The sequence below is a fragment of the Scyliorhinus canicula genome, chromosome 8 (assembly GCF_902713615.1).
Source record: "Scyliorhinus canicula chromosome 8, sScyCan1.1, whole genome shotgun sequence".
Classification (NCBI taxonomy): Eukaryota; Metazoa; Chordata; class Chondrichthyes; order Carcharhiniformes; family Scyliorhinidae; genus Scyliorhinus; species Scyliorhinus canicula.
In genome coordinates, this window is record NC_052153.1 from 197,636,444 (window position 1) to 197,662,338 (window position 25,895).

General features: G+C 53.0%; 1 protein-coding gene across 1 annotated transcript in view; it reads right to left on the reverse strand.

Annotated features, from left to right (window-relative positions):
* The window catches only part of spef2 (sperm flagellar 2), a 293,647-nt gene that overhangs the window by 96,913 nt on the left and 170,839 nt on the right, over positions 1-25,895 (reverse strand). The window contains 2 exon segments of the mRNA XM_038803926.1: positions 20,539-20,666; positions 21,439-21,654. Of these exon segments, the coding sequence (XP_038659854.1) occupies positions 20,539-20,666; positions 21,439-21,654 (344 nt within the window).

The following is a 25,895-nucleotide window of genomic DNA, read 5'->3' on the forward strand; positions in this document are numbered from 1 at the left end:
TGGATAGCTGGGATACCGTGTGGGTAAGGATAGCTGGGATACCGTGTGGGTAAGGATAGCTGGGATACCGTGTGGATAAGGATAGCTGGGATACCGTGTGGGTGTGGATAGCTGGGATACCGTGTGGGTGAGGATAGCTGGGATACCGTGTGGGTAAGGATAGCTGGAATACCGTGTGGGTAAGGATAGCTGGGATACCGTGTGGGTAAGGATAGCTGGGATACCGTGTGGGTAAGGATAGCTGGGATACCGTGTGGGTAAGGATAGCTGGGATACCGTGTGGGTAAGGATAGCTGGGATACCGTGTGGGTAAGGATAGCTGGAATACCGTGTGGGTGAGTATAGCTGGGATACCGTGTGGGTAAGGATAGCTGGGATACCGTGTGGGTGAGTATAGCTGGGATACCGTGTGGGTAAGGATAGCTGGGATACCGTGTGGGTAAGGATAGCTGGGATACCGTATGGGTAAGGATAGCTGGGATACCGTGTGGGTAAGGATAGCTGGGATACCGTGTGGATAAGGATAGCTGGGATACCGTGTGGGTGTGGATAGCTGGGATACCGTGTGGGTGAGGATAGCTGGGATACCGTGTGGGTAAGGATAGCTGGAATACCGTGTGGGTAAGGATAGCTGGGATACCGTGTGGGTAAGGATAGCTGGGATACCGTGTGGGTAAGGATAGCTGGGATACCGTGTGGGTAAGGATAGCTGGGATACCGTGTGGGTAAGGATAGCTGGGATACCGTTGGGGTAAGGATAGCTGGAATACCGTGTGGGTGAGTATAGCTGGGATACCGTGTGGGTAAGGATAGCTGGGATACCGTGTGGGTGAGTATAGCTGGGATACCGTGTGGGTAAGGATAGCTGGGATACCGTGTGGGTAAGGATAGCTGGGATACCGTATGGGTAAGGATAGCTGGGATACCGTGTGGGTAAGGATAGCTGGGATACCGTGTGGGTGAGGATAGCTGGGATACCGTGTGGGTAAGGATAGCTGGGATACCGTGTGGGTAAGGATAGCTGGGATACCGTGTGGGCAAGCTGGGATACCGTGTGGATAAGGAGAGCTGGGATACCGTGTGGGTAAGGATAGCTGGAATACCGTGTGGGTAAACTGGGATACCGTGTGGGTAAGCTGGGATACCGTGTGGGTAAGCATAGCTGGAATACCGTGTGGGTAAGGATAGCTGGGATACCGTGTGGGTAAGGATAGCTGGGATACCGTGTGGGTAAGGATAGCTGGGATACCGTGTGGGTAAGGATAGCTGGGATACCGTGTGGGTAAGGATAGCTGGGATACCGTGTGGGTAAGGATAGCTGGGATACCGTGTGGGTAAGGATAGCTGGTTACCGTGTGGGTAAGGAGAGCTGGGATACCGTGTGGGGTAAGGATAGCTGGGATACCGCGTGGGTAAGGATAGCTGGGATACCGTGTGGGTAAGGATAGCTGGGATACCGTGTGGGTGAGGATAGCTGGGATACTCTGTGGGTAAGGATAGCTGGGATACCGTGTGGGTAAGGATAGCTGGGATACCGTGTGGGTAAGGATAGCTGGGATACCGTGTGGGTAAGCTGGGATTCCGTGTGGGTAAGGATAGCTGGGATACCGTGTGGGTAAGGATAACTGGGATACCGTGTGGGTAAGGATAGCTGGGATACCGTGTGGGTAAGGATAGCTGGGATACCGTGTGGGTAAGGATAGCTGGGATACCGTGTGGGTAAGGATAGCTGGGATACCGTGTGGGTAAGGATAGCTGGGATACCGTGTGGGTAAGGATAGCTGGGATACCGTGTGGGTAAGGATAGCTGGGATACCGTGTGGGTGAGGATAGCTGGGATACTCTGTGGGTAAGGATAGCTGGGATACCGTGTGGGTAAGGATAGCTGGGATACCGTGTGGGTAAGGATAACTGGGATACCGTGTGGGTAAGCTGGGATACCGTGTGGGAAAGCATAGCTGGAATACCGTGTGGGTAAGGATAGCTGGGATACCGTGTGGGTAAGGATAGCTGGAATACCGTGTGGGTAAGGATAGCTGGGATACCGTGTGGATAAGGATAGCTGGGATACCGTGTGGGTAAGGATACCTGGGATACCGTGTGGGTGAGGATAGCTGGGATACCGTGTGGGTAAGGATAGCTGGAATACCGTGTGGGTAAGGATAGCTGGGACACCGTGTGGGTAAGGATAGCTGGGATACCGTGTGGGTAAGGATAGCTGGGATACCGTGTGGGTAAGGATAGCTGGGATACCGTGTGGGTAAGGATAGCTGGGATACCGTGTGGGTAAGGATAGCTGGGATACCGTGTGGGTAAGGATAGCTGGGATACCGTGTGTGTAAGGATAGCTGGGATACCGTGTGTGTAAGGATAGCTGGGATACCGTGTGGGTAAGGATAACTGGGATACCGTGTGGGTAAGGATAGCTGGGATACCGTGTGGGTAAGGATAGCTGGGATACCGTGTGTGTAAGGATAGCTGGGATACCGTGTGGGTGAGTATAGCTGGGATACCGTGTGGGTAAGGATAGCTGGGATACCGTGTGGGTAAGGATAGCTGGGATACCGTGTGGGTAAGGATAGCTGGGATACCGTGTGGGTGAGGATAGCTGGGATACCGTGTGGGTAAGGATAGCTGGGATACCGTGTGGGCAAGCTGGGATACCGTGTGGATAAGGAGAGCTGGGATACCGTGTGGGTAAGGATAGCTGGAATACCGTGTGGGTAAACTGGGATACCGTGTGGGTAAGCTGGGATACCGTGTGGGTAAGCATAGCTGGAATACCGTGTGGGTAAGGATAGCTGGGATACCGTGTGGGTAAGGATAGCTGGGATACCGTGTGGGTAAGGATAGCTGGGATACCGTGTGGGTAAGGATAGCTGGGATACCGTGTGGGTAAGGATAGCTGGGATACCGTGTGGGTAAGGATAGCTGGGATACCGTGTGGGTAAGGATAGCTGGGATACCGTGTGGGTAAGGATAGCTGGGATACCGCGTGGGTAAGGATAGCTGGGATACCGTGTGGGTAAGGATAGCTGGGATACCGTGTGGGTGAGGATAGCTGGGATACCGTGTGGGTAAGGATAGCTGGGATACCGTGTGGGTAAGGATAGCTGGGATACCGTGTGGGGTAAGGATAGCTGGGATACCGTGTGGGTAAGGCTGGGAATTCCGTGTGGGTAAGGATAGCTGGGATACCGTGTGGGTAAGGATAACTGGGATACCGTGTGGGTAAGGATAAGCTGGGATACCGTGTGGGTAAGGATAGCTGGGATACCGTGTGGGTAAGGATAGCTGGGGTTACCGTGTGGGTAAGGAGAGCTGGGATACCGTGTGGGTAAGGATAGCTGGGATACCGTGTGGGTGAGGATAGCTGGGATACCGTGTGGGTAAGGATAGCTGGGATACCGTGTGGGTAAGGATAGCTGGATTACCGTGTGGGTAAGGATAGCTGGGTTACCGTGTGGGTAAGGATAGCTGGGATACCGTGTGGGTAAGGATAGCTGGGATACCGTGTGGGTAAGGATAGCTCGCACCCAGCAGAGGAAAAGGTCCAGGTCACAAAGGCAGCTCCGACCCCTGAAAACACAGCTGAACCCAGGTTGTTTTAGGACTCGTGAACTACTCGGGATTCCTCTCCCGAACTTTGCCACACCGTTGGCGCCCCCACACGTGCTGCTGGGTCTGGGAGCAGCGCCAGAGGGAGCGTTTGTCAGAGTAACCCCACAGCTGGTGACACCTTGCAACCCTTCAAGGCCGCTCCTCCTCACATGCTGATATCTCTCCTCATGGCATTGGGGCAGTGCTGTCCCATCAGCACCAAATGTCCAATAGCGTATGTGTCCAGGACCCTGGCTGGTGCAGAGCACCACCACGCCCGAGTAGATAAAGGTTTAGCTGTGATATATTCCATCAGTCCTTCGACGGGCACCATTGTTAAATTATCACGGGCCATAAAGCCCCAACTGGGCCCCTTCCAGGAGGACAAGGGCATCCCCCCCATAGCTTTGGCCCAGATCCAATTCTGGGAGTTTCTATTAGCAGCTTACGAATATCACCCGGGTGTACAGATTGCAAGCAGACAGCAGACACCCTCGGACGGTCCCCGCTGCCTGTGAGCATCCCTAATCAACAATGTCGTGGCAATGCTGAATCTTTCTGGACACCCTGCCCCAATCAGCCGCACAGACCAACATGTGGACTCTCAAAGGGACTGCAGATTGGTGAAGCTTCACCACATCGTCCGGCTCGGCAAGTTACAAGGAAGCACCCCCCCCCCCCCCCCACACCTCGAGGGCCTCATGGAGCAGCAGGAGCTGAGTGTGGTGGGCGATATCCTCCTATGGGGAGCTCGCATGATTGTCCCGCAGCAGAGGAGGCGAGACCTGCCTCGCGGACACTCTGGAACCTGGAGGATGAAGATGTTCGCAAGGGGCTGTGTGTGTGATACCCTGGAATTGGCGGGCACATTCAGAGCTGGTAAAACGGTGCCCAGCATGCCAGGGACAGCAGAAGCTCCCTCGTTTGGCCCTGCACCATCCCTGGGAATGGCCAGTGTGCCCCAGGGTGGTGCGTCTGCTCGCTGACTTTGCCGGGCTCTTCATGGGGTCCATGTTTCCGCTTCGTATGGACAATGGACACCCACTCGCAATAGCTGGACATACTCCGGATATCCACTACCACCTCGAAGACCACTGTGGTGAAACTATGACAATCGTTTCGTACCCACAGGATACCAGACCACGGGACCCCCTTCACTAATGAGGAGTTCCAATCATTAATATGGGCCAATGGGGGTAAGACACATCCGGACTGCTCCGTACCAACCGTCCTCGGATGGTCCGGAGGAGCGGGCAGTTCAAACATTCAAACAAGGGGTGAGGAAGCAGAATATGATCTCCCTGAATACAAAACTGGCAAGATTCCGATTCCATTATTGGACCATGCACCGCGTCAGAACCAGGCTAGCACCGGAGATATTAATGTACTGGCAGCACCTGTCTGACTCTGACGTTCCCGTGTTTTGGATTTGGGTTTACTGTATTGTATTGTCCTGCGTACAGTCAGGCAGATCATTCCATACATGTAAAACATAGAACATACATAAACACACAATGTAAATACACAGACACAGGCATCGGGTGAAGCATACAGGGGTGTAGTATTACTCAGTAGAGAAGATGTGTGGAGAGATCAGGTCAGTTCATAAGAGGGTCGTTTAGGAGTCCGGTGACAGTGGGGGAAGAAGCTGTTTTTGAGTCTGTTCGTGCGTGTTCTCAGACTTCTGTATCTCCTGCCCGATGGAAGAAGTTGGAAAAGTGAGTAAGCCGGGTGGGAGGGATCCTTGATTATGCTGCCCGCTTTCCCCCGGCAGCGGGAGGTGTAGATGGAGTCAGTGGATGGGAGGCAGGTTTGTGTGATGGACTGGGCGGTGTTCACGACTCTCTGAAGTTTCTTGCGGTCCTGGGCCAAGCAGTTTCCATACCAGGCTGTGATCCAGCCCGATAGGATGCTTTCTATGATGCATCTGTAAAAGTTGGTAAGGGTTAATGTGGACATGCCGAATTTCCTGAGCTTCCTGAGGAAGTATAGGCGCTGTTGTACTTTCTTGGTGATAGCGTCGACGTGGGTGGACCAGGACAGATTTTTGGAGATGTGCACCCCTAGGAATTTGAAACTGCTAACCATCTCCACCTCGGCCCCGTTGATGCTGACAGGGGTGTGTACAGTACTTTGCTTCCTGAAGTCAATGACCAGCTCTTTAGTTTTGCTGGCATTGAGGGAGAGATTGTTGTCGTTACACCACTCCACTAGGTTCTCTATCTCCCTCCTGTATTCGGACTCGTCGTTATTCGAGATCCGGCCCACTATGGTCGTATCATCAGCAAACTTGTCAATGGAGTTGGAACCAAGTTTTGCCATGCAGTCGTGTGTGTACAGGGAGTAGAGTAGGGGGCTAAGTACGCAGCCTTGCGGGGCACCGGTATTGAGGACTATTTTGGAGTTGCAGGGGGAAAGTGGAGATGAAGCTGGACCTCCAAAAGAAATACCACGAACACTGGACACCCGGGAGAGGCTCTAAAGCAGCGGGCGCCGTGAATGCCAGACGTTTCAGGCACAGGCCTCCTGGGGTCGTGATGCAGAGAACGGGGCCCGTTTTGTACAAGGTCAGGATCAGTGAGAAGACGGAAACACGTGGATCGTCTCAACGGAGGGACTTGGGGGTGGGGGAGGGGGGGGAGTCCGGACTTGGGGGTGGGGGAGGGGGGGGGGGAAATCCGGACTTGGGGTGGGGGAGGGGGGGAAGTCCGGACTTGGGGGTGGGGGAGGGGGGGAAGTCCGGACTTGGGGTGGAGGAGGGGGGGGAGTCCGGACTTGGGGGTGGGGGAGGGGGGGAAATCCAGGCTAGGGGGGGGGGGGGGGGGGGAAATCCAGGCTTGGGGGTGGGGGGAGGGGGTATTCAGCCCTCACGAGGCCCATGGGGAAACCCCAATCGATCTCCCAGTGTGAATCATGGAATCCGAGATTCCCGCTCACGGGCGGAGCCCCGCCAGCTGGCCCTCATTATTAGAGCTGCAGGGACCAGCATTAAGGTAATCCAACAGAGACTTATTGTGTGTGCGTGTGTGTCTGAGTGTGTGTGTCTGAGTGAGTCTGTGTGTGTGTGTGTGTGTCTGTGAGTGTGAGTGTGTATCTGTGTGTGTGTGAGTGTGTATCTGTGTGTGTATGAGTGTGTGTGTGTGTGTGTGAGAGTGTGAGTGTGTGTGTATCTGTGTGTGTGTGAGTGTGTGTCTGTGTGTGTGTGAGTGTGTGTCTGTGTGTGAGTGAGAGTGTGAGTGTGTGTGTATCTGTGTGTGTGTGAGTGTGTGTCTGTGTGTGTGTGAGTGTGTGTCTGTGTGTGTGTGAGAGTGTGAGTGTGTGTGTATCTGTGTGTGTGTGAGTGTGTGTCTGTGTGTGTGTGAGTGTGTGTCTGTGTGTGAGTGAGAGTGTGAGTGTGTGTGTATCTGTGTGTGTGTGAGTGTGTGTCTGTGTGTGTGTGAGTGTGTGTCTGTGTGTGAGTGAGAGTGTGAGTGTGTGTGTATCTGTGTGTGTGTGAGTGTGTGTCTGTGTGTGTGTGAGTGTGTGTCTGTGTGTGAGTGAGAGTGTGAGTGTGAGTGTGTATCTGTGTGTGTGTGTGTGAGTGTGTGTCTGTGTGTGTGTGAGTGTGTGTCTGTGTGTGTGTGAGTGTGTGTCTGTGTGTGTGTGAGTGTGTGTGTGTCTGTGTGTGAGTGTGTGAGTGAGTGTGTGTGTATCTGTGAGTGTGTGTGTGAGTGTGTGTCTTTGTGTGTGTGTCTGTGTGTGAGTGTCTGTGAGTGTCTGTGTGTGAGTGTGTGAGTGAGTGTGTGTGTATCTGTGAGTGTGTGTGTGAGTGTGTGTGTGTCTGTCTGTGTGTGAGTGTCTGTGTGTGTGAGTGTCTGTGTGTGAGTGTGTGAGTGAGTGTGTGTGTATCTGTGAGTGTGTGTGTGAGTGTGTGTGTGAGTGTGTGTGTGTCTGTGTGTGTGTCTGTATGTGAGTGTCTGTGTGTGTGAGTGTCTGTGTGTGAGTGTGTGAGTGAGTGTGTGTGTATCTGTGAGTGTGTGTATCTGTGTGTGTGTGAGTGTGTGTCTGTGTGTGTGTCTGTGTGTGTCTGTGTGTGTGAGAGTGTGAGTGTGAGTGTGTATCTGTGTGTGTGTGAGTGTGTGTCTGTGAGTGTGTGTCTGTGTGTGTGTGAGTGTGTGTCTGTGTGTGTGTGAGTGTGTGTGAGTGTGTGTCTGTGTGTGTGTGTGTCTGTGTGTGTGTCTGTGAGTGTGTGTCTGTGTGTGTGTGTGTGTGTCTGTGAGTGTGTCTGTGAGTGTATGTGAGTGTGTGTGTATCTGTGAGTGTGTGTGTCTGTGTGTGTGTGAGTGTGTATCTGTGTGTGTGTGAGTGTGTGTGTGTGTGTGTGTGTGTGTGTGAGAGTCTGTGTCAGTGTGGGTCTGTGTGTGTGTGAGGGTGTGTGTGAGTGAGTGTGTGTATCTGTGTGTGTGTGAGTGTGTGTCTGTGTGTGTGTGAGTGTGTGTGTGTGTGAGAGTCTGTGTCAGTGTGGGTCTGTGTGTGTGTGAGTGTGTGTGTGTGTGAGTGTGTGTCTGTGTGTGTGTGAGTGTGTGTGTGTGTGAGAGTCTGTGTCAGTGTGGGTCTGTGTGTGTGTGAGTGTGTGTATGAGTGTGTGTGAGTGAGTGTGTGTGAAAACAAAGAACAAAGAAAAGTACAGCACAGGAACAGGCCCTTCGGCCCTCCAAGCCCGTGCCGACCATGCTACCTGACTAAACTAAAATCTTCTACACTTCCGGGGTCCTTATCCCTCTATTCCCATCCTTTTCATGTATTTGTCAAGATGCCCCTTAAATGTCACTATCGTCCCTGCTTCCACCACCTCCTCCGGCAGCGAGTTCCAGGCACCCACTACCCTCTGTGTAAAAAACTTGCCTCGGACATCTCCTCTCAACCTTGCCCCTCGCACCTTAAACCTATGCCCCCTAGTAATTGACCCCTCTACCCTGGGGAAAAGCCTCTGACTATCCATTCTGTCTATGCCCCTCATAATTTTGTAGACCTCTATCAGGTCGCCCCTCAACCTCCGTCGTTCCAGTGAGAACAAACCGAGTTTATTCAACCGCTCCTCATAGCTAATGCCCTCCATACCAGGCAACATCCTGGTAAATCTCTTCTGCACCCTCTCTAAAGCCTCCACATCCTTCTGGTAGTGTGGCGACCAGGATTGAACACTATGCTCCAAGTGTGACCTAACTAAGGTTCTATACAGCTGCAACATGTCTTGCTAATTCTTATACTCAATGCCCCGGCCAATGAAGGCAAGCATGCCGTATGCCTTCTTGACTACCTTCTCCACCTGTGTTGCCCTTTTCAGTGATCTGTGGACCTGTACACCTAGATCTCTCTGACTGTCAATACTCTTGAGGGTTCTACCATTTACTGTATATTCCCTAACTATATTAGACCTTCCAAAATGTATTACCTCAAATTTGTCCGGATTAAACTCCATCTGCCATCTCTCTGCCCAAATCTCCAAACGATCTAAATCCTGCTGTATCCTCTGACAGTCCTCATCGCTATCCGCAATTCCACCTACCTTTGTGTCGTCTGCAAACTTACTAATCAGACCAGTTACATTTTCCTCCAAATCATTTATACATAACGAACAGCAAAGGTCCCAGCACTGATTCCCTGTGGAACACCACTAGTCACAGCCCTCCAATCAGAAAAGCACCCTTCCATTGCGACTCTCTGCCTTCTATGACCTAGCCAGTTCTGTATCCACCTTGCCAGCTCACCCCTGATCCCGTGTGACTTTACCTTTTGTACCAGTCTGCCATGAGGGACCTTGTCAAAGGCCTTACTGAAGTCCATATAGACAACATCCACTGCCCTACCTGCATCAATTATCTTTGTGACCTCTTCGAAAAACTCTATCAAGTTAGTGAGACACGACCTCCCCTTCACAAAACCGTGCGGCCACTCGCTAATACGTCCATTTGCTTCCAAATGGGAGTAGATCCTGTCTCGAAGAATTCTTTCCAGTAATTTCCCTACCACTGACGTAAGGCTCACTGGCCTGTAGTTCCCTGGATTATCCTTGCTACCCTTCTTAAACAAAGGAACAACATTGGCTATTCTCCAGTCCTCCAGGACATCACCTGAAGACAGTGAGGATCCAGAGATTTCTGTTAAGGCTTCAGCAATTTCCTCTCTTGCCTCCTTCAGTATTCTGGGGTAGATCCCATCAGGCCCTGGGGACTTATCCACCGTAATATTTTTCAAGTCACCAAACACCTCGTCTTTTTTGATCTCAATGTGACCCAGGCTATCTCCACACCCTTCTCCAGACTCAACATCCACCAATTCCTTCTCTTTGGTGAATACTGATGTGAAGTATTCATTTAGTACCTCGTCCATTTCCTCTGGCTCCACACATAGATTCCCTTGCCTATTCTTCAGTGGGCCAATCCTTTCCCTGGCTACCCTCTTGCTTTTTATGTACGTGTAAAAAGCCTTGGGATTTTCCTTAACCCTATTTGCCAATGACTTTTCGTGACCCCTTTTAGCCCTCCTAACTCCTTGCTTAAGTTCCTTCTTACTTTCCTTATATTCCACACAGGCTTCGTCTATTCCCAGCCTTCTAGCCCTGACAAATGCCTCCTTTTTCTTTTTGACGAGGCCTACAATATCTCTCGTTATCCAAGGTTCCCGAAATTTGCCGTATTTATCCTTCTTCCGCACAGGAACATGCCGGTCCTGAATTCATTTCAACTGAGATTTGAAAGCCTCCCACATGCCAGATGTTAATTTACCCTCAAACATCCGCCCCCAATCTAGGTTCTTCAGTTCCTGCCTAATATTGTTATAATTTGCCTTCCCCCAATTTAGCACATTCACCCTAGGACCACTCTTATCCTTGTCCACCAGCACTATAAAACTTATTGAATTGTGGTCACTGTTGCCGAAATGCTCCCCTACTGAAACTTCTGCCGCCTGGCTGGGCTCATTCTCCAAATCCAGGTCCAGTACAGCCCCTTCACTAGTTGGACTATCTACATATTGTTTTAAGAAGCCCTCCTGGATGCTCCTTACAAACTCTGCCCCGTCCAGGCCCCTGGCACTAAGTGAGTCCCAATCAATATTGGGGAAGTTGAAGTCTCCCATCACAACAACCCTGTTGCTTTTACTCCTTTCCAAAATCTGTCTACCTATCTGCTCCTCTATCTCCCGCTGGCTGTTGGGAGGCCTGTAGTAAACCCCCAAAATTGTGACTGCTCCCTTCTTATTCCTGATCTCTACCCATATAGCCTCACTGATCTCTGAGGTGTCCTCCCACAATACAGCTGTGATATTCTCCCTAACCAATAGCGCAACTCCTCCAACCCTTTTACATCCTCCTCTATCCCGCCTGAAACATCTAAATCCTGGAACGTTTAGCTGCCAATCCTGTCCTTCCCCCAACCAGGTCTCTTCGTGTGTGTGCGAGTGTGTGTGTGCGAGTGTGTGTGTGTGAGTGTGTGTGTGTGAGTGTGTGTGTGAGTGTGTGTGTGTGCGAGTGTGTGTGTGTGTGCGAGTGTGTGTGTGCGAGTGTGTGCGAGTGTGTGCGAGTGTGCACGAGTGTGCGAGTGTGCACGAGTGTGTGTGTGTGCGAGTGTGTGCGATTGTGTGCGAGTGTGCGCGGGTGTGCGTGAGTGTGTGTGTGTGCGCAAGTGTGTGCGAGTGTGCGCGAGTGTGTGTGTGTGCGAGTGTGTGCTGCCGTAGCGGCTGTGTCCTTTGACTGAAATAAGCCCCTGTTTGCTTCCTGGGTCTTCACAGTTTGTTATGACCAGATTGTGATTTGACGTGAGAGATAGGCTGACCTGAGAGTATTGCGTGATATTGTGGCTGTGGTGGCATTAACATTGAAATCAGTCTCCTCAGCAGACTAACCTTTAAAGCTGCAATCTGATCTTTTGTGGTTGTGTTTTTTTTATGGCCTCTTATTGGAATTAATCGCTAGTTTCTGCGGAACTGTGACATTCAACACGTCGACTCTTAATAGTTTAACACAAACAATACAGTCCCAGGCTGTGCTTGGGGGAGATATTGAGGGTCAAACGTCAGGACAGAATCTGCAACGTTTCATTTTTCTCGCTCAGAGTCTGCTTTTGCCTCATCCGAGGCGAGGAGAGATTGGTTGCCTCTCATATAAGACTATAAGACACAGGAGCAGAATTAGGCCACTCGGCCCATCGAGTCTGCTCCGCCATTCAATCATGGTTGATATTTTCTCATCCCCATTCTCCTGCCTTCTCCCCATAGTCCCTGATCCCCTTATTAATCAGGAATCTATCTGTCTCTGTCTTAACAACACTCAGTGATTTGGCCTCCACAGCCTTCTGCGGCAAAGAGTTCCACAGATTCATCACCCTCTGGCTGAGGGGCTGGTTTAGCTCACAAGGCTAAATCGCTGGCTTTTAAAGCAGACCAAGCAGGCCAGCAGCACGGTTCGATTCCCGTACCAGCCTCCCCGGACAGGCGCCGGAATGTGGCGACTAGGGGCTTTTCACAGTAACTTCATTGAAGCCTACTCGTGACAATAAGTGATTTCATTTAATTTCATTGAAGAAATTCCTCCTCATCTCTGTTTTAAAGGGTCACCCTTTAGTCTGAGATTGTGCCCTCTGCTTCTAGTTTTTCCTATAAGTGGAAACATCCTCTCCACGTCCACTCTATCCAGGCCTCGCAGTATCCTGCAAGTTTCAATAAGATCTCCGCTCATCCTTCTAAACTCCAACGAGTACAGACCCAGAGTCCTCAACCGCTCCTCATACAACATGTTTTTCATTCCAGGGATCATTCTTGTGAACCTCCTCTGGACCCTTTCCAAGGCCAGCACATCCTTCTTCCCCCGCTGGTCTGGAAGATGCCCCTTCCCCTCCCCGCAGCTTGCCTGGCAGTGTCACCCCCGGCAGCCTCTCCGTGTCCTGCCTCCTCTCCCTCCCTCATTGGACACGGGGTCTCTTTCCCAATTTTTGAAACCAGAAGTGAAACTGGCCGTCGGTAATTCCTCCCGCCGGAGGTGGTGCGTCGCGAGACCACCAGAGATTACTGGGTGAGGTCCGTAAATGACACGCGAGCCGTGTTTACTGTACGTGCGGAGGGGAACGCATCGATCCTTCTGTCGTGGCGCCGGAGCGTGGCATTCTGGCGGACACCTCATTTTTCGGTCTGCCTGATGTTGCTCCTGGCATGCTCTCCTGCACTCTTCATTGGCTTGGCTGGGTGGTAATGGCAAAGTGGGGGATATGCCGGGTCAAGAGGTTACAGAATGTGGCTGAACACAATTCTGCTGCTGCTGATGGCCACAGCACCTCATGGATGCCCAGTCTTGAGTTGCTAGATGTGTTTGAAGTCTATCTCATTTAGCACGGTGATAGTCCCACAGAACACGGTGGAGGGTATCCTCAATGTGAAGCTGGAACTTTGTCTCCACAAGGACTGTGCGGTGGTCACTCCTACCGATACTGTCAGGGACAGATCCATCTGCAGCAGGCAGGTTGCTGAGGATGAGGTCAAGTATGTTCTTCCCTCTTGTTGGTTCCCTCACCACCTGCTGCAGTCCCAGTCTAACAGCTATTGTCCTTTAGGACCCGGCCAGCTCGGTCTGTGGTGGGACTACCGAGCCCCTCTTGGTGATTCCTTACCCAGAGTATATTCTATGCCCTTGCCACCCTCAGTGCTTCCTCCAAGTGGTGTTCAGCATGGAGGAGTAACTGATTAATAAGCTGATGGTGGCCGATACGTGGTAGTCAGCAGGAGGTTTCCTTGCCCATGTTTAACCTGAATCCCTGAGACTTCATGGGGTCCAGAGTCGATGTTGGGGACTCCCAGGGTAACTCCCTCTGACTGTATCCCACTGTACCCCCGGCCAGCTCTGCTGGGTCTGTCCTGCCGGTCAGACAGGACTACCCAGGAATGGTGATAGTGTGTCTGGGATATTGTCTGTGAGGTATGATTCTGTGAGTCAGGCTATGTCAAAGAACAAAGAACAAAGAAAATTACAGCACAGGAACAGGCCCTTCGGCCCTCCAAGCCTGTGCCGACCATGCTACCTGTCTAAACTAAAATCTTCTCCACTTCCTGGGTCCGTATCCCTCTATTCCCATCCTATTCATGTATTTGTCAAGATGCCCCTTAAATGTCACTATCGTCCCTGCTTCCACCACCACCTCCGGCAGCGAGTTCCAGGCACCCACTACCCTCTGTGTAAAAAACTTGCCTTGTACATCTCCTCTAAACCTTGCCCCTCGCAACTCAAACCTATGCCCCCAGTAATTGACCTCTCAATTCCTGTACTAGCCTCCCCGAACAGGCGCCGGAATGTGGCGACTAGGGGTTTTTCACAGTAACTTCATTTGAACACTACTTGTGACAATAAGCGATTTTCATTTTTCATTTCAACCCTGGGAAAAAGCCTCTGACTATCCACTCTGTCTATGCCCCTCATAATTTTGTAGACCTCTATCAGGTCGCCCCTCAACCTTTGTCGTTCCAGTGAGAACAAACCGAGTTTATTCAACCGCTTCTCATAGCTAATGCCCTCCATACCAGGCAACATCCTGGTAAATCTCTTCTGCACCCACTCTAAAGCCGCCACATCCTTCTGGTAGTGTGGCGACCAGAATTGGACACTGAAGTGTTGGGCACTGTGGACTTGTGAAGCAGATAGATGCCGCCAACATTGAAGAAGGTTCAACACTATTTTATTAACGCTTATAAAATACTAGACATACGATAACTGTGGGTTTACACGATGTTAGTTTAACTAGAGACCTGTGCCTGTCCGAACCAGTTGAATCTCTCAGCACGTGGTGAGAGTCTGTACTGTACTTGATGAGCTCTTGTGCTTCTGAGAGGCAGCATCCAGAATGAGCGGGAAAGTGATGCCCTCTGTCTTTATAGTGCGTGTGTTCTAACTGTGTGTGTTTGTGTATCATAGAATTTACAGTGCAGAAGGAGGCTATTCGGCCCAACAAGTCTGCACCGGCTCCTGGAAAGAGCACCCTACCCAAGGTCAACACCTACACCCTATCCCCATAACCCAGTAACCCCACCCAACACTAAGGCCAATTTTGGACACTAAGGGCAATTTATTGTGGCCAATCCACCTAACCTGCACATCTTTGGACTGTGGGAGGAAACCGGTGCCTGGTGCAGATAGTATGCAATGAATTGAACAAGAACAGTGCTATATACAAACCAATAGAAAACCATTGAACACGGAAGGAAACACCTCAGAGAGGCCATAAATTTGCAAAGTTCATAAATTCAGTCTCTGAGGTGGGCGACGGACTCTGGTTGACCGCCTCAAGGGTGGGTCAATAGCTGGCAGGTCAGGAGCTGGGTGGGCTGTAACACAGTCAGGGGGAGGCAGAGTGAGCGGAGGCTCTGCACAGTCCATGGCAGGGGCAGCAGGGGGAGGCAGAGTGACAGGAAGCTCTGCACAGTCCATGGCAGGGTCAGCAGGGGGAGGCAGAGTGAGCGGAAGCTCTGCACAGCCCATGGCAGGGTCAGCAGGGGGAGGCAGAGTGAGCGGAGGCTCTGCACAGTCCATGGCAGGGTCAGCAGGGGGAGGCAGTGACTGGAGGCTCTGCACAGTCCATGGCAGGGTCAGCAGGGGGAGGCAGAGTGAGCGGAGGCTCTGCACAGTCCATGGCAGGGTCAGCAGGGGGAGGCAGAGTGAGCGGAGGCTCTGCACAGTCCATGGCAGGGTCAGCAGGGGGGCTGGGTGGGCTGCAGCACAGTCAGGGGGAGGCAGAGTGACCGGAAGCTCTGCACAGTCCGTGGCAGGGTCAGCAGGGGGAGGCAGAGTGAGCGGAGGCTCTGCACAGTCCATGGCAGGGTCAGCAGGGGGAGGCAGAGTGAGCGGAGGCTCTGCACAGTCCATGGCAGGGTCAGCAGGGGGGCTGGGTGGGCTGCAGCACAGTCAGGGGGAGGCAGAGTGACAGGAAGGTCTGCACAGTCCATGGCAGGGTCAGCAGGGGGAGGCAGAGTGACAGGAGGCTCTGCACAGTCCATGGCAGGGACAGCAGGGGGAGGCAGAGTGAGCGGAAGCTCTGCACAGCCCATGGCAGGGTCAGCAGGGGGAGGCAGAGTGAGCGGAAGCTCTGCACAGTCCATGGCAGGGTCAGCAGGGGGAGGCAGAGTGAGCGGAGGCTCTGCACAGTCCATGGCAGGGTCAGCAGGGGGAGGCAGAGTGACCAGAGGCTCTGCACAGTCCATGGCAGGGTCAGCAGGGGGGCTGGGTGGGCTGCAGCACAGTCAGGGGGAGGCAGAGTGAGCGGAGGCTCTGCACAGTCCATGGCAGGGTCAGCAGGGGGAGGCAGTGACCGGAAGCTCTGCACAGTCCATGGCAGGGTCAGCAGAGGAGCTACCAGGACAATATCGTGGCGATTGTGGAAGAAGGCGAAGGGCACGCCGATTGCCGTGCCGAATGGATCCGTCCGGTAACCGGACCAGGAAGGAGCGGGGGGCCACCTGCCTGAGGACAACAGCCGGTGCAGACCAGCCACCATCTGGGAGATGAATGCGAACCTTGTCATTCGGCTGGATGTCGGGGAGATCAGCAGCATGTGAGTCGTGTGTCGCCTTTTGCTGCGTCTGAGACGTCTGCACCCTGTGAAGCACGGGGACATGATCAAGATTCAGGGTGTGAATCGACACCGTCGTCCTCAGGCTGCGGTTCATCAGTAACTGTGAGGGCGACAGCCCAGTGGAGAGCGGAGCGGAGCGATAGGCCAACAGAGCGAGATAGAAGTCAGAGCCGGCATCGGCAGCTTTGCAGAGTAGCCGCTTGACTATGTGAACCCCCTTTTCGGCTTTGCCATTGGACTGAGGGTACAGGGGACTGGATGTGACGTGTGCAACGTTGTACTGCCGGATGAAGCTGGCCCATTCCTGGCTGGTGAAGCAGGGGCCATTGTCTGACATCACTGTGAGCGGGATGCCATGCCGGGCGAAGCTGGCCCATTCCTGGCTGGTGAAGCAGGGGCCATTGTCTGACATCACTGTGAGCGGGATGCCATGCCGGGCGAAGCTGGCCCATTCCTGGCTGGTGAAGCAGGGGCCATTGTCCAACATCACTGTGAGCGAGATGCCATGCCGAGCGAAGCTGGCCCATTCCTGGCTGGTGAAGCAGGGGCCATTGTCTGACATCACTGTGAGCGGGATGCCATGCCGGGCGAAGCTGGCCCAATCCTGGCTGGTGAAGCAGGGGCCATTGTCCGACATCACTGTGAGCGGGATGCCGTGCCGGGCGAAGCTGGCCCATTCCTGGCTGGTGAAGCAGGGGCCATTGTCCACATCACCGTGAGCGGGATGCCATGCCGGGCGAAGCTGGCCCATTCCTGGCTGGTGAAGCAGGGGCCATTGTCTGACATCACTGTGAGCGGGATGCCATGCCGGGCGAAGCTGGCCCAATCCTGGCTGGTGAAGCAGGGGCCATTGTCCGACATCACTGTGAGCGGGATGCCGTGCCGGGCGAAGCTGGCCCATTCCTGGCTGGTGAAGCAGGGGCCATTGTCCGATATCACCGTGAGCGGGATGCCATGCCGAGCGATGCTGGCCCATTCCTGGCTGGTGAAGCAGGGGCCATTGTCCGACATCACTGTGAGCGGGATGCCATGCCGGGCGAAGCTGACCCATTCCCGGCTGGTGAAGCAGGGGCCATTGTCCGACATCACCGTGAGCGGGAAACCATGCCGAGCGAAGCTGGCCCATTCCCGGCTGGTGAAGCAGGGGCCATTGTCTAACATCACTGTGAGCGGGATGCTGTGCCGGGCGAAGCTGGCCCATTCCTGGCTGGTGAAGCAGGGGCCATTGTCCGACATCACTGTGAGCGGGATGCCATGCCGGGCGAAGCTGGCCCATTCCCGGCTGGTGAAGCAGGGGCCATTGTCCGACATCACTGTGAGCGGGATGCCATGCCGGGCGAAACTGGCCCATTCCTGGCTGGTGAAGCAGGGGCCATTGTCCGACATCACTGTGAGCGGGATGCCATGCCGGATGAAGCTGGCCCATTCCTGGCTGGTGAAGCAGGGGCCATTGTCCGACATCACTGTGAGCGGGATGCCATGCCGGATGAAGCTGGCCCATTCCTGGCTGGTGAAGCAGGGGCCATTGTCCGACATCACCGTGAGCGGGAAGCCATGCCGAGCGAAGCTGGCCCATTCCCGGCTGGTGAAGCAGGGGCCATTGTCTAACATCACTGTGAGCGGGAAGCCATGCCGGATGAAGCTGGTCCATTCCCAGCTGGTGAAGCAGGGGCCATTGTCCGATATCACTGTGAGCGGGATGCCATGCCGAGCGAAGCTGGCCCATTCCCGGCTGGTGAAGCAGGGGCCATTGTCCGACATCACTGTGAGCGGGAAGCCATGCCGAGCGAAGCTGGTCCATTCCCGGCTGGTGAAGCAGGGGCCATTGTCCGACATCACTGTGAGCGGGAAGCCATGCCGGGCGAAGCTGGTCCATTCCCGGCTGGTGAAGCAGGGGCCATTGTCCGACATCACTGTGAGCGGGAAGCCATGCCGAGCGAAGCTGGCCCATTCCTGGCTGGTGAAGCAGGGGCCATTGTCTGACATCACCGTGAGCGGGATGCCATGCCGGATGAAGCTGGTCCATTCCCGGCTGATGAAGCAGGGGCCATTGTCCGACATCACTGTGAGCGGGATGCCATGCCGGATGAAGCTGGTCCATTCCCGGCTGGTGAAGCAGGGGCCATTGTCTAACATCACTGTGAGCGGGATGCCATGCCGGGCGAAGCTGGCCCATTCCTGGCTGGTGAAGCAGGGGCCATTGTCCGATATCACTGTGAGCGGGATGCCATGCTGAGCGATGCTGGCCCATTCCCGGCTGGTGAAGCAGGGGCCATTGTCCGATATCACTGTGAGCGGGATGCCATGCCGGGCGAAGCTGGCCCATTCCCGGCTGGTGAAGCAGGGGCCATTGTCCGATATCACTGTGAGCGGGATGCCATGCCGGGCGAAGCTGGCCCATTCCTGGCTGGTGAAGCAGGGGCCATTGTCCGACATCACTGTGAGCGGGATGCCATGCTGAGCGAAGCTGGCCCATTCCTGGCTGGTGAAGCAGGGGCCATTGTCTAACATCACTGTGAGCGGGAAGCCATGCCGGGCGAAGCTGGCCCATTCCTGGCTGGTGAAGCAGGGGCCATTGTCCGATATCACTGTGAGCGGGATGCCATGCTGAGCGAAGCTGGCCCATTCCCGGCTGGTGAAGCAGGGGCCATTGTCCGATATCACTGTGAGCGGGATGCCATGCAGGGCAAATGTCTCTTTGCCCGAATGACAGCGGATGAAGTGAGGTCGTGCAACCTGATTACCTCCGGGTAGTTTGAGAAGTAATCAATAATTAATACATAGTCCCTACCCAATGCGTGGAACAGGTCAATGCCCACCTTGGTCTAGGGCGATGTGACCAAATCATGGGGCATCAGAGTCCCCCGTGGTTGGGCAGGCTGAAAACGCTGGCAGGTGGGGCAGTTGAGTACCGCATTGGCAATGTCATCATTAATGCCCGGCCAATAGACAGCTTCCCTGGCCCTGCGGTGACATTTTTCAATGCCCAGATGGCCTTCGTACAGCTGCTCTAGGACCAGCTGGCGCATGCTGGTCCTAGATAAGATAAAGACGCGTGGCATTAAGGGTAAAGTAGTAGCATGGATAGAGGATTGGTTAATTAATAGAAAGCAAAGAGTGGGGATTAATGGGTGTTTCTCTGGTTGGCAATCAGTAGCTAGTGGTGTCCCTCAGGGATCAGTGTTGGGCCCACAATTGTTCACAATTTACATAAATGATTTGGAGTTGGGGACCAAGGGCCCAAGTTTGCAGATGACACTAAGATGAGTGGTAAAGTGAAAAGTGCAGAGGATACTGGAAGTCTGCAGAGGGATTTGGATAGGTTAAGTGAATGGGCTCGGGTCTGGCAGATGGAATACAGTGTTGACAAATGTGAGGTTATCCATTTTGGTAGGAATAACAGCAAAAGGGATTATTATTTAAACGATAAAATATTAAAGCATGCCGCTGTTCAGAGAGACTTGGGTGTGCTAGTGCATGAGTCACAGAAAGGTGGTTTACAGGTGCAACAGGTGATTAAGAAGGCAAATGGAATTTTGTCCTTCATTGCTAGAGAGATGGAGTTTAAGACTAGGGAGGTTATGTTGCAATTGTATAAGGTGTTAGTGAGGCCACACCTGGGGTATTGTGTTCAGTTTTGGGCTCCTTACTTGAGAAAGGACGTACTGGCGCTGGAGGGTGTGCAGAGGAGATTCACTAGGTTAATCCCAGAGCTGAAGGGGTTAGATTATGAGGAGAGGTTGAGTAGACTGGGACTGTACTCATTGGAATTTAGAAGGATGAGGGGGGATCTTATAGAAACATTTAAAATTATGAAGGGAATAGATAGGATAGATGCGGGCAGGTTGTTTCCACTGGCGGGTGACAGCAGAACTAGGGGATGTAGCCTCAAAATAAGGGGACGTAGATTTAGGACTGAGTTTAGGAGGAACTTCTTCACCCAAAGGGCTGTGAATCTATGGAATTCCTTGCCCAGTGAAGCAGTTGAGGCTCCTTCATTACATGTTTTAAGTTAAAGATAGATAGTTTTTTGAAGAATAAAGGGATTAAGGGTTATGGTGTTCGGGCCGGAAAGTGGAGCTGAGCCCACAAAAGATCAGCCATGATCTCATTGAATGGCGGAGCAGGCTCGAGGGCACAGATGGCCTACTCCTGCTCCTAGTTCTTATGTTCTTATGCTGTGTGGGATCACGATGCGGTCTAGCTTCAGGAGAACCCCATCAACGACCGCCAAATCGTCACGAACATTGTAAAACTGTTGGCATTGGCCCTTGAGCCACCTGTCCGTCATTAGGCACATGACACGCTGTAGTAGGGGGTCAGCCGCTGTCTCGCGGCGAATTTGTACCGGGCGTGAATCCGATGCTGGCAAGTGGGAGGCTGCGAACTGAACTTGAGCTTCGACCTGGCAAAGGAACCCTTCATGATCACATGGAGTGGTGACCGACCTGGAGAGGGCGTCGGCAACGACAGGGTCTTTGCCAGGAGTATAAATGAGTTGGAAATCATACCTCCGTAGCTTGAGCAGAATGTGCTGGAGGCGAGGCGTCATATCATTCAAGTCCTTTTGTATTATGTTGACGAGTGGACGATGGTCGGTCTCGACAGTAAACTGGGGAAGTCCATAAACATAGTCGTGGAACTTCACGACACCGGTCAGTAGGCTGAGCCACTCCTCTATTTGCGCGTAGCGCTGTTCCGTGGGGGTCATTGCCTGTGACGCATACGCAACGGGGGCCCATGACGAGGCCTCATCACGCTGCAGAAGCACGGCTACGGGGGCCCATGACGGGGCCTCATCACGCTGCAGAAGCACGGCTACGGGGGCCCATGACGAGGCTGCATCACGCTGCAGAAGCACGGCTACGGGGGCCCATGACGAGGCTCACGCTGCAGAAGCACGGCTACGGGGGCCCATGACGAGGCTGCATCACGCTGCAGAAGCACGGCTACGGGGGCCCATGACGAGGCCCCATCACGCTGCAGAAGCACGGCTACGGGGGCCCATGACGAGGCCTCATCACGCCGCAGAAGCACGGCTCCAATGCCAGACTGACTGGCGTCCGTAGAGATCTTCGTTTCCTTTGCCGGATCAAAAAAGGCCAGAACTGGGGCCGTGGATAGCTTGGCCATCAGTTCCCTCCACTCCAGCAGGGAGTCACTGGAAGTTCGTTGTCTTTTGGACCAGGTTCCTGAGTGCCACGGTATGCGAGGCGAGGTAGGGAATAAACTTTCCTAGGAAAGTTACCATGCCCAGGAACCGGAGGACCGCTTTCTCGTCCTCGGGCGTTTTCATGGATGTGATAGCAGCAATCTTGTCCTCATCCGGCCTCACACCCAAATGGGAGATATGGTCACCCAGGAATTTAACGTCCGACTCGCTGAAAGAGCATTTGGCCCTATTGAGGCGGAGGCCATGCTCGTGAATGCGCTTGAAGACGCGCTTGAGGCGGCTGATGTGCTCCTGCGGGGTGGTGGACCAGATTATTATGTCGTCGACGTAGACACGGACGCCTTCGATTCCCTCCATCATCTGTTCCATTATTCTGTGAAATACTTTGGACGCCGAGATGATGCCAAATGGCATTTGGTTGTAGCAGTATCTGCCAAAGGGAGTATTGAATGTACTCGGCTTTCTGCTCGATTCATCCAGCTGGATTTGCCAGAAGCCTTTTGAGGCATCGAGTTTTGTGAAGAGTTTGGTATGAGCCATTTCACACGTGAGTTCCTCACACTTGGGAATTGGGTAGTGCTCCCGCATGATATTCCGATTAAGATCCTTAGGATCTATGCAGATCCTTAGCCCACCGGACGGTTTTTTCACACAGACCATGGAATTCACCCAGTCGGTCGGTTCCGTGACTCTGGATATGACCCCTTGGTCCTGGAGGACCTGGAGCTGTTGCTTGAGGCGGACCTTAAGGGGCGCTGGGACCCTGCGAGGTGCGTGTACCATAGGCGTTTGGCTTGAGTAGAATCTTGTATGTATACGGGAGCGTGCCCATGCCCATGTTGTGGTAGTGTTGGATGATAGAGTCGAGTTGTGCCCTGAAGTCGGTGTCAGGAGAGGCAGACACGTCGCTGGGAGAGAGAGTGTACCCTCTGCACCAATATCAGCAGTTTACCTGCCTGCGCACCAAGCAAAGAGGCTTTTGAGGTGGCAAAGATCTCGAAGGAGAGTACAGCTGTGTGAGCACGGTGTGTCACCTCGAGTTGGCAGGAGCCACTGGCAGCGATGGCATTCCCGTTATAATCAAGCAGTTGGCATGCAGATGACAGGCTGGACACAGAGTTTGCGAAGGTCAGACGACACAATGAGATTGGCGGAGGCACTGGTGTCCAGGTGGAACCTCACTGGGGACCGGTTCACCATAAGGGTGGCACACCACTCATCATCCGGATCAATGCTGTGTATTGGAATGGGCTTGGTGCTGCACTTAGGAGACATTCTGTTCTTGGTTATGATGCCGACTTGGAAAGCGGGTTGCAGGTCATCGCTGTCAAAGTCGGAGGACAGGTCTGGGACAGGCTCGTTGATTGTGGGCTGAATGGCCAGGACATCCCTGCGAGGCTGGCTGGATCTTCATAAACTAGCCGGCTGAGTCGACCTGCATAATGCAGCATAGTGGCCAAGTTTGCCACACTACAAACATCGTCGGGTCTTCGCGGGACATTGCCGCTTTAAGTGGGCGGAGCCACAGTTGCCGCACGCCGTTGCGTCGTCGCGTTCATTATGCCACCGCGCATGCGCGGTGCGATCCAGCGTGGTGCGCGCATGCGCAGTACGTTCTTCAACGTCGCCACGTTCATTGCGTCCCAGCTCGGGTGCCCACGAAATGGCCGCCTTCGTCCAGGCTTAGGCCCTGGAGCGATCTGATGACCTGGACCCGTTCTGCCTCGTGGGGAGCTTGCCGCGCCGTTTCAGTGGCCTGGATGCGGGAATATCGCGTGGAGTCGTGCTCCTGGAACACGCAGATCTCTTATGGCAGTGGACAGGGTGAGCTGTTTGACCTTAAGAAGCTGCTGGCGAAGGGGCTCCGACTGCACACCAAAAACTATCTGGTCGCGTATCATAGAGTCAGAGGGGGACCCGTAGTTGCAGGACTGCCCGAGGACAAGGAGCTGGGCGATAAAGGACTGGAAAGGTTCGTCCTTACCCTGTAAGCACTACTGAAAGATATAGCGCTCAAAGCTCTCGTTCACCTCGACCTCGCAGTGGCTGTCGAACTTTAGGAGGACCGTCTTGAACTTTGATTTATCTTCCCCGTCAGTGAAGGTGAGCGAGTTAAAGATGTGGAGGGCATGGTCCCCGGCTGTGGAGAGGAAGAGAGCAATCTTCCGTGCGTCCGAGGCAGCTTCCAGGTCCATGGCCTCGAGGTATAGCTGGAAGCGCTGTTTAAAAATCTTCCAATTGGAGCCCAGGTTCCCGGTAACGCGGAGGGGCGGCGGCAGGCGAACGGAGTCCATTCTGCAGGGTGGCTGAAGACTGGTGGAAGGCTGATCACTGGAAGGTAGGTCTCAGAAGTTCTAACATCCCTCAACTACTAGTACCATGAAGTGTTGGGCACTGTGGACTTGTGAAGCAGACATATGCCACCAACACAAGAAGGTTCAACACTATTTTATCAACTCTTATAAAATACTAGACATACGATAACTGTGGGTTTAAACGATGTTAGTTTAACTAGAGACCTGTGCCTGTCCGAACCAGTTGAATCTCTCAGCACGTGGTGAGAGTCTGTACTGTACTTGATGAGCTCTTGTGCTTCTGAGAGGCAGCATCCAGAATGAGCGGGAAAGTGATGCCCTCTGTCTTTATAGTGCCTTTATAGTTTTAACTGGTGATTGGCTGCGGTGTTATGCATGTTGATTGGTCCTAGTGTATGTCCATCAGTGTGTGTGTCTGCACCATGATATACTGGTGTATATTATGACAAACACTATACTCCAAGTGTGGTCTAACTAAGGTTCTATACAGCTGCAACATGACTTGCCAACTTTTATACTCAATGCCCCGGCCAATGAAGGCAAGCATGCCGTATGCCTTCTTGACTACCTTCTCCACCTGTGTTGCCCCTTTCAGTGACCTGTGGACCTGTACACCTAGATCTCTCTGACTGTCAATACTCTTGAGGGTTCTACCATTCACTGTATATTCCCTACCTGCATTAGACCTTCCAAAATGCATTACCTCACATTTGTCCAGATTAAACTCCATCTGCCATCTCTCTGCCCAAGTCTCCAAACGATCTAAATCCTGCTGTATCCTCCAACAGTCCTCATCGCTATCCACAATTCCACCCTTTGTGTCGTCCTCAAACTTACTAATCAGACCAGTTACATTTTCCTCCAAATCATTGATATCTACTACGAACAGCAAAGGTCCCAGCACTGATCCCTGCGGAACACCACTAGTCACAGCCCTCCAATCAGAAAAGCACCCTTCCATTGCTACTCTCTGCCTTCTATGACCTAGGTAAGAAGTCTTACAACACCAGGTTAAAGTCCAACAGGTTTGTTTCAAACACGAGCTTTCGGAGCACGGCTCCTTCTTCAGGTGAATGATTCACCTGAAGAAGGAGCCGTGCTCCGAAAGCTCGTGTTTGAAACAAACCTGTTGGACTTTAACCTGGTGTTGTAAGACTTCTTACTGTGCTCACCCCAGTCCAACGCCGGCATCTCCACATCATGGCTTCTATGACCTAGCCAGTTCTGTATCCAACTTGCCAGCTCACCCCTGATCCCATGTGACTTCACCTTTTGTACCAGTCTGCCATGAGGGATCTTGTAAAAGGCCTTACTGAAGTCCAAAAAGACAACATCCGCTGCCCCACCTGCATCAATCATCTTTGTGACATAGAACATAGAACAGTGCAGCACAGAACAGGCCCTTCGCCCTCGATGTTGTGCCGAGCAATGATCACCCAACTCAAACCCACGTATCAATCCTATACCCGCAACCAAACAACCCCCCCCATAACCTTACTTTTTAGGACACTACGGGCAATTTAGCATGGCCAATCCACCTAACCTGCACATCTTTGGACTGTGGGAGGAAACCGGAGCACCCGGAGGAAACCCACGCACACGCGGGGAGGATGTGCAGACTCCGCACAGACAGTGACCCAAGCCGGAATCGAACCTGGGACCGTGGAGCTGTGAAGCATTTATGCTAACCACCATGCTACCGTGCGGCCCCTCCTCGTAAAACTCTATCAAGTTAGTGAGACACGACCTGCGCTTCACAAAACCGTGCTGCCTCTCGCTAATACATCCATTTGCTTCCAAATGGGAGTAGATCCTGTCTCGAAGAATTCTCTCCAGTAATTTCCCTACCACTGACGTAAGGCTCACCGGCCTGTAGTTCCCTGGATTATCCTTGCTACCCTTCTGAAACAAAGGAACAACATTGGCTATTCTCCAGTCCTCCAGGACATCACCTGAAGACAGTGAGGACCCAAAGATTTCTGTCAAGGCCTCAGCAATTTCCTCTCTAGCCTCCTTCAGTATTCTGGGGTAGATTCCATCAGGCCCTGGGGACTTATATACCTTAATATTTTGCAAGACACCCAACACATCGTCTTTTTGGTTCTCAATGTGACCCAGGCTATCAACACACCCTTCTCCAGACTCAACATCCCCCAATTCCTTCTCTTTGGTGAATACTGATCCAAAGTATTCATTTCGTACCTCGTCCATTTCCTC